Source organism: Homalodisca vitripennis, unplaced genomic scaffold, assembly GCF_021130785.1.
Source record: "Homalodisca vitripennis isolate AUS2020 unplaced genomic scaffold, UT_GWSS_2.1 ScUCBcl_9879;HRSCAF=18518, whole genome shotgun sequence".
In the NCBI taxonomy this organism is placed as follows: Eukaryota; Metazoa; Arthropoda; class Insecta; order Hemiptera; family Cicadellidae; genus Homalodisca; species Homalodisca vitripennis.
The window spans coordinates 21,102-40,240 of record NW_025786015.1 but is presented as its reverse complement, the minus strand read 5'-3'; the positions used below and the strand labels follow the sequence as shown (position 1 = coordinate 40,240).

Below are 19,139 nucleotides of genomic sequence, written 5' to 3'. Positions count from 1 at the left end.
ATAATTTTTTATTGTATAGTAATTATATATAAACATTCCCAAAAAGTTTTAGGAACATACCTTGAAAAATACTGAAGCTGTGATGAATTTTTGAAATTGGTGCAATATCCTCGAATTTCAAGATAACACGTTTATTGATACATAACTTTACACTATATCGCTTTATAATACATAAATCACTTTATAATACATAAATCACTGTCCATTGATATGAAAATATAATACATAATAGAAAATTAAAGTTAAAAAGACACTTTGAATCAATATTTACAAAAATATATATACATTTTTTAGGTTCATAGGCCTGCTGATTAGCACTTGTGTTCCCCAAAACTTGTGGGATGAACACCTTTTTTTACAGTTTTTGCAGACAGTCCTGGTTCTCTTCCTCTTCCCTCCAGTACTCATTTTATTAATCGTAAAAAATATGTAGATTTACAAATATAAATGTCAAATAAAGTGTAAAACACGAAACAAACACAAGTGGAACTCACAACTAATGAGATCGACCATAACCTCATCAAACCAAACTCGAGTTATAAACAAAGAAGTTCAGTAACAAAAATGGCTTCCATAGATTATAAAACCTGTTTTTCTGTGTGTTGTCCATATAGTAATGGAATAACACAGCTGAATTTCGATTGCATTTGGACAACATTGAAAACCAGTATAAAAACAAATACGAGACGGCTTTTATAGCGCACAGTTGGCGATTTTCGCACAAACGGCATGCAGCGTGCGCAATCGCGCACGTCGGGCAGTAAAAGGGTTTAAATACCTTAACTAAATATTTTGTTAATGTCATTGTGTTTCTTTTAAATTTGCGTTTCAAATGACATGTCCACAAGATAGGAGTTACATATTGAAAATTTAAAGCGGACCCCCTCCATCCCCCTATGAAAAAGGGGATGGGAATATCTTTACCCTCCAAAAAGAAAGTCCAAAAAAATGTATTTTAAAAAGGTATTGTGAAGGTTTTTACATCGATGCCTCAGTCCGTTTGGAATATATCCAAGCGTATTTACACCCTGTAAAGATATATAGAATTGTCTGCCCACAATAAAACGTTTAAATCCAAAACTATTAACACATTTAGATGTGAGACGCAATAATTACTAAACCAATGCCTAACATATGTGTCAGAAATTACTTACAATTACTACACAACACATTTTATTTGACCATTTTCTTTCACTTTTGATTTCTATCAGTTTCAACTTCTATAGGTATTGCCAATGCTTCTTATTATATTAGCACATTATACCTGCACAGGGTCCTGGCTGCGGCTACGGATGTCCCACCCCATGACCGTGTTGTCACGTGACCCTGAGAGAGCGAAGGTAGACTCCTCGTTGTAGCGGACACCAAAGCACGTGGCTAGCATGTCCACGCAGCCTGCGCACGGCAGCGCCTGTACTCACGTCCCACGCGATAACTGTCTTGTCCGCACCACATGACAGGATCTGGCTGACACATATACATATATTTTAGTATTCCAATTCTTTTTACATCACTTCTGACATAATGATGTAACATTAGATCTACATTGTGTTGGTGACTAAGGAAGGAATTTTTTTCACTAGAAAAGAAAATTTGGCTTAGTTTCACACTAAAAATAAAAAGCATCCACCATTAAAGCACAATATACTTTCCTGACAAACAAATATTCAAACTCCTGTCAATATATACATAAAAGAAACGCTCGAATGAATGGCTGTATCTTATCAGTGCGGAGGAGGCCGAGGCAATTATCACGGCTGGCTACAGACAGACCTGACTTTTGATCAAGCCTCCCCCCTCTTAATGCCCCTTTTAACAGCACCGATGCCTCTCGATGGACTTTTCCTATTTTATAAAGTTATTTTTTATTTCCTAACATTTCATCATGACATCTGCTAGTAAATATGTTAGGTTGTTCTGCATGTTGACTTTTCGATCCTTAAAATGCAACATTCTTGATTTTTTTTCTTTCACGTCTTTAAATCTTTCTTTTAAACTATTTGTACTATTTACGCTAAATGAATTTCAATACTGTATTGTCTAAATACGGTTTTTTGGCTTGTGTGTGCATGCGCGCACGTGTGTGTGTTGATGTTATATGATAATTAATCACCAGATTCAATCCGTCCAAAATCTCCAGGGAAGCATCTCGAACCTACGCACAGGCTTTTCTGCCCATGCAGGCTCATTTCCTAGGTCACTTTTAAATTTATGTGTATAATATTTTTATGTAAACACTTAACAAGTATAGTAATAAGATAATGGAAATTTGATAATAAATTTAATGTCCAATTAGTTACATAATTTAATTCCATCAAAATGTGTAGTAACTAAATGTATAATTACTTATTGTGGATTTGTTGCTACATTTTATTTACATTTTTGTTTTAAAGAAGTTCTCTTATTTTACATACTGCATGCATGTAAATATTTTCGGAAACGATAATTCAATTCAGTAGATAAAGAAGAATTACATGTATGTGAAAACTAATAATAATTTAATAGTAAATTTTATTTTTAGAGTATTTCGTTACCTGATTAAGAGTAGTCGATCTCACTCAATGTATAACCAGCAGTAAAGATGTTAATTACATGTATTATAGCCTGACAGTAAAGTTATTGTAGGGTTCTGGTTCCATTATTCCACCGATCGTTGGCCCAACGACCCAACCAATAGTTTAGTTTTAAATAAGACGGGTCATTGAGCCAATAAGCCATGGTATAATCAGACAGGATTTATTTCAAAAAAGCAAAACATTATCTAAATGGTTCGATAGCCCAAGGCAATCTTATTTATAATTAAAAGTCAATTTATAATCAAAGTTTGTTCTTTAGCCCAACGAATTAAAAATTTTATTAAGAAATACTAATGGCTTATATTCTTCATTGTCCCAACAGCCCCATTTCTATAACAACTAAACATTAAATTAACTGAGGTTCGATTAGTCCACACGCTCGTTGGTCCAACGACCCGATTGAATAAAACAGTGAGTTTTACATGAAACGGATCAATTACTCCACTGACTGATTAGTCCACTTTGGCCCAGCATGGGCAACTGTGACTGCTACCCCCTACACTGTAATCACCAAATCTTTTGTTAAATATGAAATTTGCTTATAGTTTATATTAAACCTCGGTCTTAAAAGAAGTAATTTTTACCTACTTCATAATGTTAATAAACAATAAAATTGTTCTCTCATACACACACACACACACACACACACACACACACACACACACACACACACACACACACACACACACACACACACAGACACACACGCAACACCACTCTTTAGGAATATATAGAAAACAATAAACCGTTCAACACCTTCTCTACCCCATTTCAACTAACCATTTGTTTACATTCCAATAGCAATTGCCATTACTATTTACCAGATTCAAGTAGTTTTCACCTGGTAATTCAGACATACCACCTGTCTAGATGTTGCTATTCCGCCCATACTGTTGTAACTCCTCAAACTGTATTTTATATTTGTTTGACTAATTTTTCTAACTTCAAGTTTTTAGCTACTGGTACTAATGGTAATGCTGACAGTTTTTACAAGTTTTCTCTCTAGATTTTGAAAAAGAACTTTCTAGAATATTAAGTTTATTACATGTAAATGTTCCTGCAAATCAGTTGTAGAAGTATCACTTGAAAAGCTTCCAGAATACTCTTTTTTATGCTCCTACATAAGTAGACATCAACAATGGTCGTCACCCATTTGTCATCATGACTTTTCAACAAACTCCCGCACAATCGTAGTGTAACTTACAGCACATTTAACATAGTCATTATCGGGTAGTAATTCATCTCCACAAGATGAGCATAGAGACTTAGAGATTAAAACAGGAAAGACCACTGAACTGTAACACAACTGAGTTGTTGGACAACTGAGCTGTAAGACCACTGAACTGTAAGACAACTGAACTGTAAGACCACTGAACTGTAAGACAACTGAACTGTAAGACAACTGAACTGTAAGACCACTGAACTGTAAGACAACTGAGCTGTAAGACAACTGAGCAAGACCAGTGAACTGTAAGACAACTGAACTGTAAGACAACTGAACTGAAAGACAAATGAGCTGTAAGACCACTTGAACTGTAAGACCACTGAAAAGTAAGACAACTGAGCTGTAAGACAACTGAGCTGTAACCAGTGAATTGTAAGACAACTGAACTGTAAGACCACTGAAAATTAAGTCAACTGAGCTGTAACCAGTGAACTGTAAGACAACTGAACTGTAAGGCCGGGTACATACCGAAAGCAACCGGTGATAGCAACGCAATGTCAACGCAACTCAGTCAACTGGAGTTTCTTCAAGGTTTACACCACGTGTGTACATAAACAAGAAACCCAAGTTGACAAGTTTTCCAGTCACTTGTTCCGATGTCTTCGTCCGAGGAGGAGGCAGTACTTCTCTATGTGCTTAAAAAAACAGAAAAAAAAGTTGCATAGACGTTTTTAGTGTTCATCCATACAATTCTAGCAATTTACACAGCAGTCAGTGGCATTCCTTGCAAAAATTGGGAAAATATCCCGAAAAGTTTTTCAACTACTACAGGATGAGCAAGGCTAGCTTTGATTTTTTGCTGGATTTAGTTACCCCTCTACTGTTGAAACAAGATACTAACTACAGAACCGCAATTGGTGTGGGCGAAAGATTAACAATCACATTAAGGTAAGTTTGATTTAAATGAATTTATTTATTGTTATTTGAAAGTTATAAAATATTTCACTAAAAAGACTATGATGTCACTTAATGTATGCCGAATGCATTGGTCAAGGTGTTGAAAACGTACTCTTCGTTCTCCTGGCCAGGATTTCCCGGAGAAATGATATGATATTAGTCAGCACACTGGGTGATCGTGAGGACTGTAGTGATGAGCTTGAATACATATCGTGCGTTTGGCTTACCAGGACTATCATCTAGAACTTCATCGATCAAACTAAAAATTCTTCTTTTAAAAGTTCGCTTCTGCCGTGAATTCATTTCCTTCATATCTTTTTTAAGACTCAACAGAAAAAGTTCGTCTGACTTATCTTCATTGTCAGCAACTGGAACCAATTTATCTTCAGCAGGCTTCATTGATTTTGCTTTAAAATAATTGGTCATAGCTTCATCCAACGGTGATGTAGTCGGCTTCCTTTTGCCCAACTGTTTCTTCCGGAACTGTGATATGCTGTTATTAGCGGGTTCAGGTACGTTCGGCACTGCTTCTTGGGGTAATTCAGTCGCGTCATCATCCACATCATCAGCAATTTCGTTAATGCTATAATCAGCTGGTTCTTCTTCTTGAAGAGTTTGTTGTTGATGGTCATCAGTTTCAGGAGGTGGTGGTAGGTTGCTTCCAATGTTTTTAGGGTTACCTTTTAAAATAGGCACAAGATATTGCAGCACATCAGCCAAGTAGTATTCCTTTTTTGAAGAACCTCCGGCTCCCGACACTGGTTTTGTGAAAATATGTCTTCTAAATACAGTCCTTATATTTTTCCATTTTTCCTTGCATTGCTTCACTGAAAAAAGAAAAACAGCCTGTAACTTTATGTAATGTAAACGAAAAAAAATTTTTGGTAATTGTAACGGCCCTGCAAATGTTTGTAAATGTTTCAGGTTTTTGGGTGAGGGATGCAGCTACCATCAACTAGCTTACGACTTCTTTAGAGGTGTATCTACAATAGCAGCTATCGTTCCTGAAACATGTGAAGCTATCTGGTCTGTATTACAACCTCTTTTCATGCCAGTACCCGACAGAAATCAATGGGAAACTATAGCTGAAAAGATATGAAGAATTATGGAACCTGCCTAACTGCCTAGGGTCAATAGACGGCAAGCACATTCGTATTAGATCCTTTGATCATTCTGGTTCAAATTACTACAATTATAAGCATTTTTTTTCAACTGTGTTGATGGCTTGCGCAGGACGCTGATGGGACATTTATAAATATTGATGTAGGATACCCCGGAAGAAATAATGATGCAGGAGTTTTCCACTCGTCGACATTGGGTAAATGGGTAAAACAAAATAGCCTAGACTTCCCTCTTCCAAGAGCACTTCCAAATAATGTCAGTAATGAACCTGTACCATTCTTTTTCTGTGGTGATGAAGCATTTCCACTTCTCGAAAATCTCATGCGACCTTACCCGCGACGTGTTTTAAACGATACAAAAAGAGTGTTCAATTACAGACTCTCACGAGGACGTAAAAGTGTAGAGTGTGCGTTTGGTATGATGAGCATGAAGTTTTAGAGTGTTGGAAAAACCAATACAGTGCAAACCTGGTAACTTAAAAAAAATTGTTCAAGCTGTATGTGTGCTGCACAACTTTATCAAAGCAAGAGACGGAACAGCAAGCTTTCCTGAACAATTTGAGTACACTAGGCCACGCGATGACTTCCGCCGCTCAAGAAAGCGGAACTACTTAATAAGGGACAAAATCGCACGTTATTTCGTTGAATGTAACCCAATACCGTCCCAGTGGGACTAAGCCATCAAAGCTCCAGTGAACATGTAAATAACAGTTTTAGGCAAAATAATGTATTTTATATGCTTATCAAGAATTACAAAAACTGTATTAAAATATTCATAGAAATTAACAAATTGCTTACATTTTTTTCTTACCTGTGAGTTTAAACTCATCTGCCACAGCTTGCCAAGCTTTGTCTGTCACCACTCTGTTACTGTATGATTTGTTGTTATGGTCATACAAACAAACAAACTGTTCAATAAACTGTGCAAATTTAATATTTTCTTGTTGTTCAGCAGCCATAGTTAAGTACGGTCTGCACTCCACAAGAGCAACTGCGCAACTGGCGACTCGAGTTTACAGCATGTCGTGACTTGAGTTGCCTGCGTTGCTCAGTCAGGTGACCGTTGAATCACTGTCACGTCACAGTCACTTTGGTATACACAGTCCCATTAAACTGCGTATGTCATTCATTGGGAACTCAAGTTGCCGTTGCGTTGACATTGCGTTTGCTATCACCGGTTGCTTTCGGTATGTACCCGGCCTAAGACAACTGAGCTGTAAGACCAGTGAACTGAAAGACAACTGAGCTGTAAGACCACTGAGCTGTAAGACAACTGAACTGTAAGACAACTGAACTGTAAGACAAATGAGCTGTAAGACCACTGAACTGTAAGACCACTGAATTGTAAGACCACTGAACTGTAAGACAACTGAGCTGTAAGACCAATGAACTGTAAGAACACTGAACTGTAAGACAAACTGAGCTGAGATTGACTTGCAGCTTATATCTCATAGTACTAATTAAATGGATTGGAATATTTATTGGCATTACTATATTAGTTATTGAACATTACTAATTTCTATACACATTATTATCCAGAGAATAACACTAAAATAATGTATTAACTACAAGGCTAAAAAAGTAAAAAGATTATCTTGCTATTAATCTGAATGTATCTACAAATGAAAATATTAAATTAATTAATGAATGTAGTTTTGACGGCACAGTACCTGCAGAAATACCATTTTAGATTGGCTACAGTAATCGTAAGTACTACGCTGCTCAAATAGTTTAAATAAAGTTTTGTTATTTTTTGTAATCTGAAACAAAAATACTTTTCTCTTACATATAGCTTTACTATAATATGATTTTAAAAAGCCTACAAAATTAATTCAGCACAACATTATCACTCAAAATTAATTAAAAGTAAAATCGTGTTTGGCTATTGACTAATCACGACAAGACACACAGTGTTCCTTGTTTCATAAGGAGTTTCCACGTTTATCCTTGAAAATAGTAAAAGTAAATTAACGTTTACTGCTTTGTAATATTTTACAACTATAGGATAGTATCTTATTAATTTTAAATATATTTATTTTTAAGATTTAAAACCAGCAGAATTATACTGTTATTTGAAATATCAGCAGGTGTAACTTGGTCCGAACTTTGAATTCAGTATTTTTAGGCGCACATGATTATTGACGATATCAATGATTTAATCATGATTCGATTGTGTTGGTGGCTGCTTATTACATGGCAACTAACAGCTAATGACAATAGTTTGAACTGCTTGAGAAGATTGTGCAAAGTTGGGTCTTTTTTACTATAATTCCTGGTACCTGTTGTCACATGAACTGCAAGCATCCAGAACCTCGTTCCCATGTCCTCCGTAAGTTTTCAATAAAGTTGCTTCATACGGATTCCATAGTTTCAACTTCTTATCTGATCCGCAAGTCAAGCAATATGATCCATCCACTGAAAATGTATAAGTCCTTGATACACTGATTCTTAAAAATAGATATATTAAACCATAAGAATTTTGAAAAAAATGGAAATTTTCTACTTGTTGAGCATAAAATCAATATGTTGAAAAATATTTTACTGTATATGAGAAATGGCTGAACCCTTAAACAAACGATGGTGCGCGCTGCCGCGTTCCTCAGAGGAATTCTGTGGCGGTCGCTGGTGACCGCGCGCATGCAATATGTTAAAAAGGTCCATATCTTACCGCTATGTAGAACATTGGGGTAGAGTATGATAAGCGGACCCGATTTTTGACAAACGATATTGCTGGATTACAACTATCAATATAACCACCAATACTGATCTTGAATGATAATTAAATTGTATAAATTCTTTTACATATAATTGACGTTTTATCTTTTATAGACAATAACTGACAGTCGAAAGCTCGTGGTGGACTGTGAAACTATGTTTAAAAAGTGGCATTGCAGATCATCTCTGTATTTGTACAGAAAAGAGAAGTATGCTTTTCTAGAGAGGATGCTTTCAATAACTTCTTGAAAATGGTTGATCATTCCTACCCAGAAGAAAACACAAATGGTTATCATATTTCGTATTTTCTGTCATACATAATTGTTTTATTTTATGACTTTTTCCTATTTCCAGTTCTAGTTGCTTGTTTAATCGTTTATAGCTCCTTTATTATTTATGAGATTGTCACTGTGTATTATATTAATTATTTTAATTCCCACTATGATTGTTATTATGAATATGGGAATTTTTATATGATAGATAGACTCATATTCTATATATAAATATTAAGTATCGATGATTATGCTACTCAATAAAAACCGAGGTCCGCTTATTGTACTCTACCCGAACACTGCATGAACTAGATGTTATACCAATTTTAACTAATCTAAGACGCAATGTGAAAAATATATAGACGTAAAGATACGTCTGAACTGATTTTTGAGCAATACCTAACTAACTTGTATTAACTATAAAACACTTTTTCATATAATAAACGTATGGTAGTAACAGATCTAGTCGAAAGCTCATGGAGAATTGTGAAATGAAGTTTAAAAAGTGGCATATCAGACGACCTGCTTGCATCATCTGTGAATATTTATACAGAAGAGAAGTACGGTTTTTATAGAGAAGGTGCTTTAACTCCTGACATGTATGAAATAATTTTAAGTTATATGTAAAAATAACTACAAAGTTTTAAAACCATGATATTCATTTATAAACACTCTGTATATTGAATGGTTCGATAATAACAATAACAATCAAATAACAAGTGCAGAATCCCCAAAATTGGATCATAGGAAATAGGCTAAAATAATTTGTAATGGTAAACTATCATATTATAATTATAATTCTTACCATTAAATCTGACTGCTCTGATTGGCACCTTGTTTGCAATCAATTACTTGCAAGGCCTTGTAGCAAAACTCTTCCTTTGCCATGACATTTACACTCATCTGCTATTATACAAGAGATAATGTATGGAATCTATCAAAGACATTTGTTGAATATATTTATGTATTTCCAATGGATTCACAAAAATTTCTTGACTAATTTGCTTTCAAATATATAACTAAATAATATAAACGAATTAAAAGTAATATAATAAAAATAACAGGTTAAACGATACTTATTTCATGTTTAAACATTTCAACACTCCTGAAATTAGCAAAACATAACAGCCTTTCTGACACAAGGCATACGCGTAAACAAAACACAAAACATAACCTTATCCTTAAGGTATCAGAAAAAAATTATAGTTTTGAATTGTTGTTATCTTAGGCTTTGAAATTTCTATGCAACCGCATCGTACACGATCGATTTCGCACGATACAGATTTGTAGGATGTGAGTGAATTCTATATCGTTGTTGCCGATTCCGAGTAACCAGATTTATGTATGCTACAGCTATGGTTTTTAATATAGTTTATTTAAGGCGGCGCCAGACATGCGTCATTCGTCAAGCACCGAGCAGCGACTCGCCGAATCGCGAGCAGTGTGGATGTCTGTTTGTCTATTCGGCAAGCAGCAAACATTAGTGCTCGTTGTTTCCCGTTCAGTGTCGGTCTTTTGCACACATCAAAGTGGACGAATATTTGGGAAAAGGCAAACTTTGCTTCATCCACACATTCGGCTTTGTGGTTGGGAGATAAGAACTGTTCACGGTTTCCAATTTTGTCATCAGAGCCTCATTGACTATTGGGTAAGACGAATTTTATTTTCTTAAATTGAGGTTAAGTAGTTCTTATTTGGCTGAAAACTAGTGAATGACCAGGCTACTGAATTATAAACTGAATTCTTTAAATGTTTTAAAAATTCCTACAAATATTAATATTTAATATTTTGTCATGATTAAAGTTACAATTTTAAGGGTTTTCATGTCCTATACAGTTATTGACCGGGGTTCCCCATTAACTCATTAACATTTTATGAACTTAAGAAAAATAACATAAACAATAATTTTATTCTTATTTTAAGGTATGGAGTGGCCTAATGAGTTGGTGTTGGATTTTCTTACAATACTATGAGAATGAACCAGTTATTTGGAACCCTTCTCATCCCAATCACAAAAATAGAAATGAAATATACGATGCATGGAAAAGAATCGAAAGCAAGATGGGTAACAAGTTTTCTGTCACCGAATTGAAAAAGAAAAAAGACTCTCTGATGGCTTCATTTAGAACGTGTTTGAAAAAGGTTAAGGAAAGCTGTAAAAGTGGAGCCGGAATCTGATGATATATACAAACCAAATTGGTTTGCTTATGAAATCATGGAAAGATTTCTCAAAGATAAGAACCTGCCAAGAGAGACACTTAGTTCAGAGGTAAAATATTTATATTTATTTATTAAAATCAATGGTACAGGGTACACATGTATTTAACTGTAGTCATTTTGCCAGGGGATTTTTCCATTGTTCATAAAGTATTCAGCAAACTCTTCTCTGTATTCCTTTGCTGCGGTACCTGGCTTCCTAGGCACTTTCTGTAGAGGTAACATAGATGTCATATCAGCGGTATCTTCCCTCCACGACCCTCCTGTAACCATACCATTATCTTCAGAATCAAAGGTTCCCGCTGGAGTGTACATCGATCGTGATGTCCTGCTTCTTCTTAAAAAATTATGCAGAATAACACAGGTCATAGTAACTAGTGCCACTTTGTCAGGTTGTAGTAGCATTGGCTTCCTTAGTACACGGAAAACACTAGCCATTATTCCGAACGTATTCTCTACTATTCTTCGGGCTCGTGATAGACGGTAATTAAAAATGCGGGGTTTGCTACCTTGTTCATGGCTACCTGGAAATGGCTTCATGAGTCGCTTACTTAAAGCAAATGCATCATCACCAAGAAATACATACGGCATCAGTTTTTGTCTCCCTGGTAGCGGCTCATCGTTAGGTAAATTCAAACTCTTACTTTTTATTTTGTTGTAGAGTACAGTGTTTTTAAAAACTGCACCATCACTCAGTCTTCCTTGACAGCCACAATCAGCGAACATAAAACAATACTCAGCGTCAACCAGCGCCATGAGTACAATACTGAAGTATTTCTTATAATTGAAGAATTCGGATCCACTGTTGATTGGTGACTGAATTGTTACGTGTTTCCCATCAATAGTACCAATGCAGTGTGGGAAATTCCACAGTTCCTCGAAATGCCGACTAATTATTCTCCACTCAGTCGCAGTAGCAGGAAGCTGAAAATGTTATTTAAAATTAGTGTCATTGTAATACTTTACATTATACAAAGTTACTACATTTGTGATTTCAGGTGGCTCCACCTCCAAAAGAAGAGCAATTCCAAGCCGAAAGGAACATAGATTTGCCAAATTTATCAGATAATGTACCATCTGCCAGCAGGGAAGAGCCTGAACAAAGAAACGAAGGTAATGTGTTTTTTTCTATTGACTATCCATCACCGTAATTCGTGTGGGAGTCCCATAATTTGCACCGTTGTAGTACTGGAGTTATTAAGATACTTAATGAATTTGTCTTTAATTATTTTTGTAACTTTACAACATGACATACAAAATTGTGCTTTGCATATATATTTTATTCCATTATATTGTAATGTTTCTTTTCAGCTATTGTTCTACCTGCTTGTGCCACAACTTCGCCTAACTATGCCTCATCTTCCTTTAAACCTCCACCACGAAAAAAGTCCAGAAACAGCTGAAGAAATTGAGATAAAAAAGAAGATGGATGCTGCGTTTACTACTTTACAATCACTTCAACCAAAAAAAGAAAAACACTTATGTGACATATACGGCGAATTAGTTGCGGCAAAATTAAAATCGATGGACGAGTCTACAAGGGAAATATGTATGCACCGGATTGACAACGTTCTTTTTGAAATGAGAATGGTGAAAGGACCTGCAACATCGGGCAACACCTACTTCATGCAACCATCACCTTCCTCGTCAGCTTCTGTAAATTCATCCCCATGTCCTGATGAAACTTTAACATTGTACACAGTTCCAAGTGATTCCAACGAATTACATGCTCTCTCTGGAACTGTTGTAGTATGTTCTGATGCTGAAAATAGTGAAACATCCTCCAAATGTTGGACTTGAAAACTACTTTTCCAAAATTTAAATAATTGGTTACTTAATATGTTACTAAATAATATATACTTATTGTTTAAATGCTAAACCTAATAACAATAATACGTAAATGATGTAAATGTTCTTGTACAACGTGACGAATAAAATGAGTTTGAAAATTTTATTATGCTTACCTTAATAACATCCTTCAGTACTTCAATTATTGAGCTGCATACTTCTGGAATTATCTCTGATATTATTTGGGGTGATACTTTAAACAAGTAATGCAGGCTTTTAAAACTATCTCCTGTTGCTAGGAATCGTAAGGTTATGGCTAAACGTTCATTCGGTGGTATTGCTTTCCTCCACTTTGTATCTTTCTTAGCAATCAAAGGTGTTACTTTTGCTAGTAGTGAACTAAAATCTTCATTAGACATTCTACAGAAGTTTTGGAACTGTCCAGAAGGCTCTTTTAACAAATCTGCTAATAAGTTTGTACCGCTGTACCTGAAATCAGAAACATGCAATAAAGTGTTAATTATTACTGTAGGTGGCATGGTAAGACTTAAGCCCAAGATCATGATAACTTATATATATATATATATATATATAAGTTATCATAACATGGTGTATATACAGGGTGTATATTATGTCTGGAAACACCCAAATATATCCTTTAATAATTTAAATATAAATTTGAAACCTCTTACAATCGTGATAGAGATTGGGCATCTACTTTTTGGAACAATGTTTTGTTATGTCAAACCAACGGGGGACGTCCTGCCGAGGGTATCGTGAATATTCTTAATGGAAGCCTATACTTTGTGATACATAATTTTAAAGGTAATAGCTTACTGAATTGAATGCCACAAACCGCATCTCAAAGGAATTATTCTATCAGAAAATAGAGCATTTTTAGTATTGAAAATTTACTGATGTTCAACAATGTAATTTTAACATGGTTCTTGCCACAAAATGTGTTACACTAATTTTTTAGCATTTTTTAAATGTTCAATTAAAATAAAATAAACAATTTATTTTTAAGCTGGTTTCATTAGTACAAAATTTACCAGTTTTTATTACAATGAATAAAACTTATGAGTCACTTTCTCTGATTACTTATGAATCTGTACTTGGTGTTTTCCAGTCAGCAGGAAGGTTTTTAAGAGACAAAGGTCACTAGCCTATGAGAAACATTATTGTGTTATTAATCATCTGGTCTACAGGTTTCAGTTTGTTGAGCATGGAGCTTTCACTAGACAGGTCTAAGCTTGGGAATTACAAATGGACAAAGGTCATATCATTCCTGTCGAGTTAATCAGTGTCTCTGAAGCATTGCTGTCAACAAGTTATCTAATTACAGTAGTTCAGTTTTTATTTGGCATTTTAATGGAATTGTCTGAAAGAGAACGAATTACTCTGTTGATGATACGAGGATATGGCGATCGTCAAAGGTCTTATCGGGAAGTTTGTAATTTGTTTAATGACACTTTCCCAGAAAGGAATCCCATAAGTGTTTCAACAATATCAAAAACTATTGAGCGTTTTGAAATGACAGGGAGTGTACGTAATTGGCCAAAGTCGGGTAGGATACAATCTGCAACAGATGAAGAACATGCACTAGATGTTTTGCAAACATTTATTGAAGACCCACATACATCGCTCAGAAAAGCTGCACAGCAACATGATATGCACCCTATGTCTGAGAGTAAGATTTTGAAAATTAATAAATACAAACCATTTAAAGTTCATTTAGTCCAACAGTTAAGTGAGGATGATTACGACAGAAGAGTTGAGTTTTGTGAACTTGTGATGCGCAAATGTGATGACAATAGAGATTTTCTGACCAACATACTATTTTCTGATGAGGCAACTTTTTTCTTAAATGGCAATGTTAACAGGCACAATTGCCGTTACTGGGCTAGTGAAAACCCACATTGTATTACTGAGTCCCATTCACAGCAACCACAAAAACTGAACGTATGGTGTGGAATTTTAGGTAACAAAATTGTTGGACCCTTTTTCATCAATGGAAATTTAAATGCCGAACTTTACTACAATATGCTCCAAAATGAAATAATCCCAGCTATTCAAATTGCATCAGGAGAATACTTTGATAATGTATGGTTTCAGCAGGATGGTGCTCCACCCCATTATGGGAGACAGGTAAGAGAGTATTTGGATTTAAGGTTTCCTCATAAATGGATTGGCCGAAGAGGAGAAATCGAATGGCCTCCAAGATCTCCGGATTTGTCGCCAATCGATTATTTCCTATGGGGTCATTTAAAATCCAATGTTTATAGAAGAAAGCCTCATAATTTGGAAGACCTAAGAAACAGGATTATAGAGGAGATTGCTTTGATAACTGAAGAAATGTTAGGCAACTCTGTCGAATCATTTTACACAAGATTGGCTCATTGTCAAACCGTAGAAGGAACACAGTTCGAACAATTGCTTTGACACCAAATGCAGGTAAAACGTTTGTTGTAAGACTTTTCTAACAGCATACATTATTTTTTATTTGTAATAAGAAATCAATAACATAAGTATTTCCATAATTGTACTGTAATAAAAACTGGTAAATTTGTACTAATGAAACCAGCTTAAAAATAAATTGTTTATTTTATTTTAATTGAACATTTAAAAAAAAATGCTAAAAAATTAGTGTAACACATTTTGTGGCAAGAACCATGTTAAAATTACATTGTTGAACATCAGTAAATTTTCAATACTAAAAAATGCTCTATTTTCTGATAGAATAATTCCTTTGAGATGCGGTTTGTGGCATTCAATTCAGTAAGCTATTACCTTTAAAATTATGTATCACAAAGTATAGGCTACCATTAAGAATATTCACGATTACCCTCGGCAGGACGTCCCCCGTTGGTTTGACATAACAAAACATTGTTCCAAAAAGTAGATGCCCAATCTCTATCACGATTGTAAGAGGTTTCAAATTTATATTTAAATTATTAAAGGATATATTTGGGTGTTTCCAGACATAATATACACCCTGTATATATATATATAAAACCATGTATAAATACTATGTGTGTGTTATGTGTGTGTGTCATCGAAAATATTAAATATGCTTAGTACGTAAGTTGCGACGGGGGTATTTTTTTATTTAAACGTATTAGCTGAAAACTGTATACCTAACTAAATATACAAAACATTGGGTAAGCTGTTCTACAATATATTATAGCTTAATCTTAGTGCAATTACTATATATATTGAGAAGTGTCCCAACATTCCCAGGGATAACAAACAAAATTCAGTTATTATTTACAAGGTACTTACTGGCTTCTATTACGATTTACGGATACCGCCCACCATCTCCTTCTTCTAGGTTTCCTTTTCATTTTTAGCAGTAAATATCCTCCAGTTAAAATTATAAAAGCGTGATAAGCAAGAAGAGCATCATCAACATCGACATCCATGTTGACGATTATTTTGCTATTCCCAGAACGAACACGTGCTCGGAAAACCTCACATGTGTGTAGACGTCTGCTCGTTAATCGGCAAATAGCAAGACAACTAGTTCGCCGAACGTCAAACAATCGGTGCTTGCCGAATGACGCATATCTGGCGCCGCCTTTACATTTATGTTTCTTTGTTCGAAGGTAGAATATTTGTTTGGCCACGCCACTGCTCTGAAATAAACTAAATCAATTTAAAGGGCTTAAAACCAGAGCAAAGACACTAGCTGATATTATTTTATCTGGAAGAATAATAGAAACAGGAATTGGCCAGAGAAATAGAAGGATTTAAATGGTATATGGTCTTAAATGGATAAAAATTTAAAAAAATGTTACACTATGAACCACTATGAAAGAGATTAATACATTAATTTATATACTGTATAATTGAATCTTAAATTAAATACCCTATTTAACGTAATAAATATATTTTCAGCCAACAGTCTAGAAATTTTAACAAATTAATGTACCATATCAATTGAACATCAAAAAGTTTATAAATTTCATTTTACATAATCAATACATTTGCAGCCAAAAATTTTGAACAGTTAATCTAAATTCAGTTTAGTAATAATATTAATTCTTTTTGATCAAGTAGTAGTTTGTTATAAAGTTTCCATGCAGAGTTTAGTGTGCTTTTTTAATACAAAGTTGTGTCTGTGTTTCGTTTTAAAACAACTAATGGAAATTTCTGAACTTAAAAGAATGTCAAATATTTTTTTTCTTTTGGTAGTGCCATTTGAGAAACTTGAAAATAAGTAATAATATTAATGTCGTAGTATATAATTATGACATCAACATTTTGTAATTTTTTAATGTACGTAATTGAACTGCAGATATATAAAAAAATCCATACAAAATTTACAGTATAAAAGTGTTTTGATTTGTCCTTATTTATTATACAAGTTGTAAGCTTAATTTATATCATTAGTACAAAATACCGCGAATATATTAATTATTAATTACTGTCCCTCTGGAAATATATATTTACAGAGGGACAGTAATTAATAATATATATATATATACTGTATAATTGAATCTTAAAATAAAAACACTATTTAACGTAATAAATATATTTTCAGCCAACAGTCTAGAAATTTTAACAAATTTATGTACCATATCAATTGAACATATATAACATATATATATATATATATATTTCATAAAAATCAACTGTTTCCAACAAGATTGAATTAGAAAAAATTTCACGTCAGCTGGACTTTGTCAAATGTTATGCACTGTGTTTACATTTACGTTTTCTTAATTATTCTTGTTTACGTGTTATAGTTTTGTATTAATTTTTATTTAAAACTTCCTGAAGACGGGGGTATTAAATCCTCCGAAATATAGAAGTAAAAATCGTTCTTTTGTTTTCTTCTATTCAATACAGTGATTAGTATTTATATCTATTATACTATATATATATATATATATATATATATATATATATATATATATATATATATATATATATATATATATATATATATATTGCTGCAGCTCAGCTCATATAATTGATTATGTACATGTTAACAGCTGTTATCCTGCAAATGGCAAAATTTTAATAACAAAGGATTAGTTAGGATCAAATAATAATTTATTGTATTCTAATAATGCGAACTTTCAAATTATTTGAAAAAAAAAAAAACAGTAGCAGTCGTGGGACTGCCGATAGAAGTGAAAACGGAACTATTAAGTTGAGAGTAATTAACAATACGTTATAGTAGCAGTACATCTGTAATTGTAAATGTGACGCGTTTTTTAATTTTCCAATTTTAAAATCCACGAAAAAATATTATCAAATAACTAGAAATCTATTTTACCACGCTAGTAAGATAAATCTTATACCGTAATAATACTCATTTCATGATGAAGAGGTTAAATATTAAAAACATAATTAAAATGAATAATGCTAAATTTTAAATACAAATATTCGTACAAATATTAAAAATGTTTAAAAAATATATTCGTTGTTTTCATTATTCATTTATCTGTATAAAAATATGTTGTAATTGCTCAATATTAATAGTTAGTTAAACATAGAATACAAGTGAGTAAACACCGAGTGAACAACATTGAGTTGAACACCGTTGTAAATAATACAGTTATTGCTACGGATAAAGTATATAATTGCAATAACAATTAAAACCCACAATATTTTTAAAACTAATAAATTAGTTAAATTAACTTGGTTCTTTCGTAAAGGTATTTTTATTGCACAATAAACTAATTTATTGAGTTAATACGGTATCAGTGAGCCAATGCGCCAACTACTACAGTTCCGGCAGAAACGTTCACTCATCACTTCATACGCTACTACAGGCTAAACTAAACTTCCAATAAAAAAATGATAAATTACAAAAAAAATATTCATCTATTTTCACACAACTTTCTCGCTGACAAATTTTGTCTGACCAAAAAATTAAAAAAATCCTCGCTTACTACTTTTTTCTTGTCATTGTAAACGCTATGTAAAATGTAAACTATAATCAAAATTATTTCGAAATTTTTTTTAATATTTCAAAATGTAACCAATAGATTGCCAATATTAAGAGCTTTAATTTGACGCATCTTACAGAATTGTACGACATTGGCTTCACTTTTAAATCGCGAGAGGAAGCCGTAAAGGTCACTGATTTTCGCAGTCTGTTTTCATACTCCGCCGGGACAGTTTTAACACAGCGAGACTGACTTTTTTCATGCAGGTTAGTAGTCCGCGGCCAAGTCTACGGTTAAAAAAACACAGCGAGACTGACTTTTTCATGCAGGTTAGTATCATTAGCATGTCGGTGACGCGAACCGAGGATTTTACCCTCTACCAAAACGCTCAACGCGCCTAAAGAAGTTTTTCACTTCAAAAACTAGGA

At 33.9% G+C, this 19,139-nt stretch overlaps 2 protein-coding genes across 2 annotated transcripts; both read right to left on the bottom strand.

Moving 5' to 3' along the window:
• Positions 1 to 1,257: 1,257 nt before the first annotated feature.
• LOC124374748 (WD repeat domain-containing protein 83-like) lies at positions 1,258 to 9,791 on the bottom strand. Its single transcript, XM_046832907.1, is given in 5 exon segments — positions 1,258 to 1,379; positions 1,381 to 1,467; positions 8,099 to 8,234; positions 9,612 to 9,633; positions 9,635 to 9,791. Coding segments are annotated over 5 exon segments (441 nt in total). The 5' UTR covers positions 9,710 to 9,791; the 3' UTR covers position 1,258.
• Positions 9,792 to 11,068: 1,277 nt separating this feature from the next.
• On the bottom strand, positions 11,069 to 16,241 carry LOC124374747 (protein ANTAGONIST OF LIKE HETEROCHROMATIN PROTEIN 1-like). Its single transcript, XM_046832905.1, has 3 exons — positions 16,094 to 16,241; positions 12,988 to 13,300; positions 11,069 to 11,947 (listed from the first exon to the last, which is right to left on the bottom strand). Exons 1-3 carry the CDS (start codon positions 16,231 to 16,233, stop codon positions 11,129 to 11,131), a joined length of 1,272 nt encoding a protein of 423 aa, XP_046688861.1. The 5' UTR covers positions 16,234 to 16,241; the 3' UTR covers positions 11,069 to 11,128.
• Between the last annotated feature and the right edge of the window lie 2,898 nt (positions 16,242 to 19,139).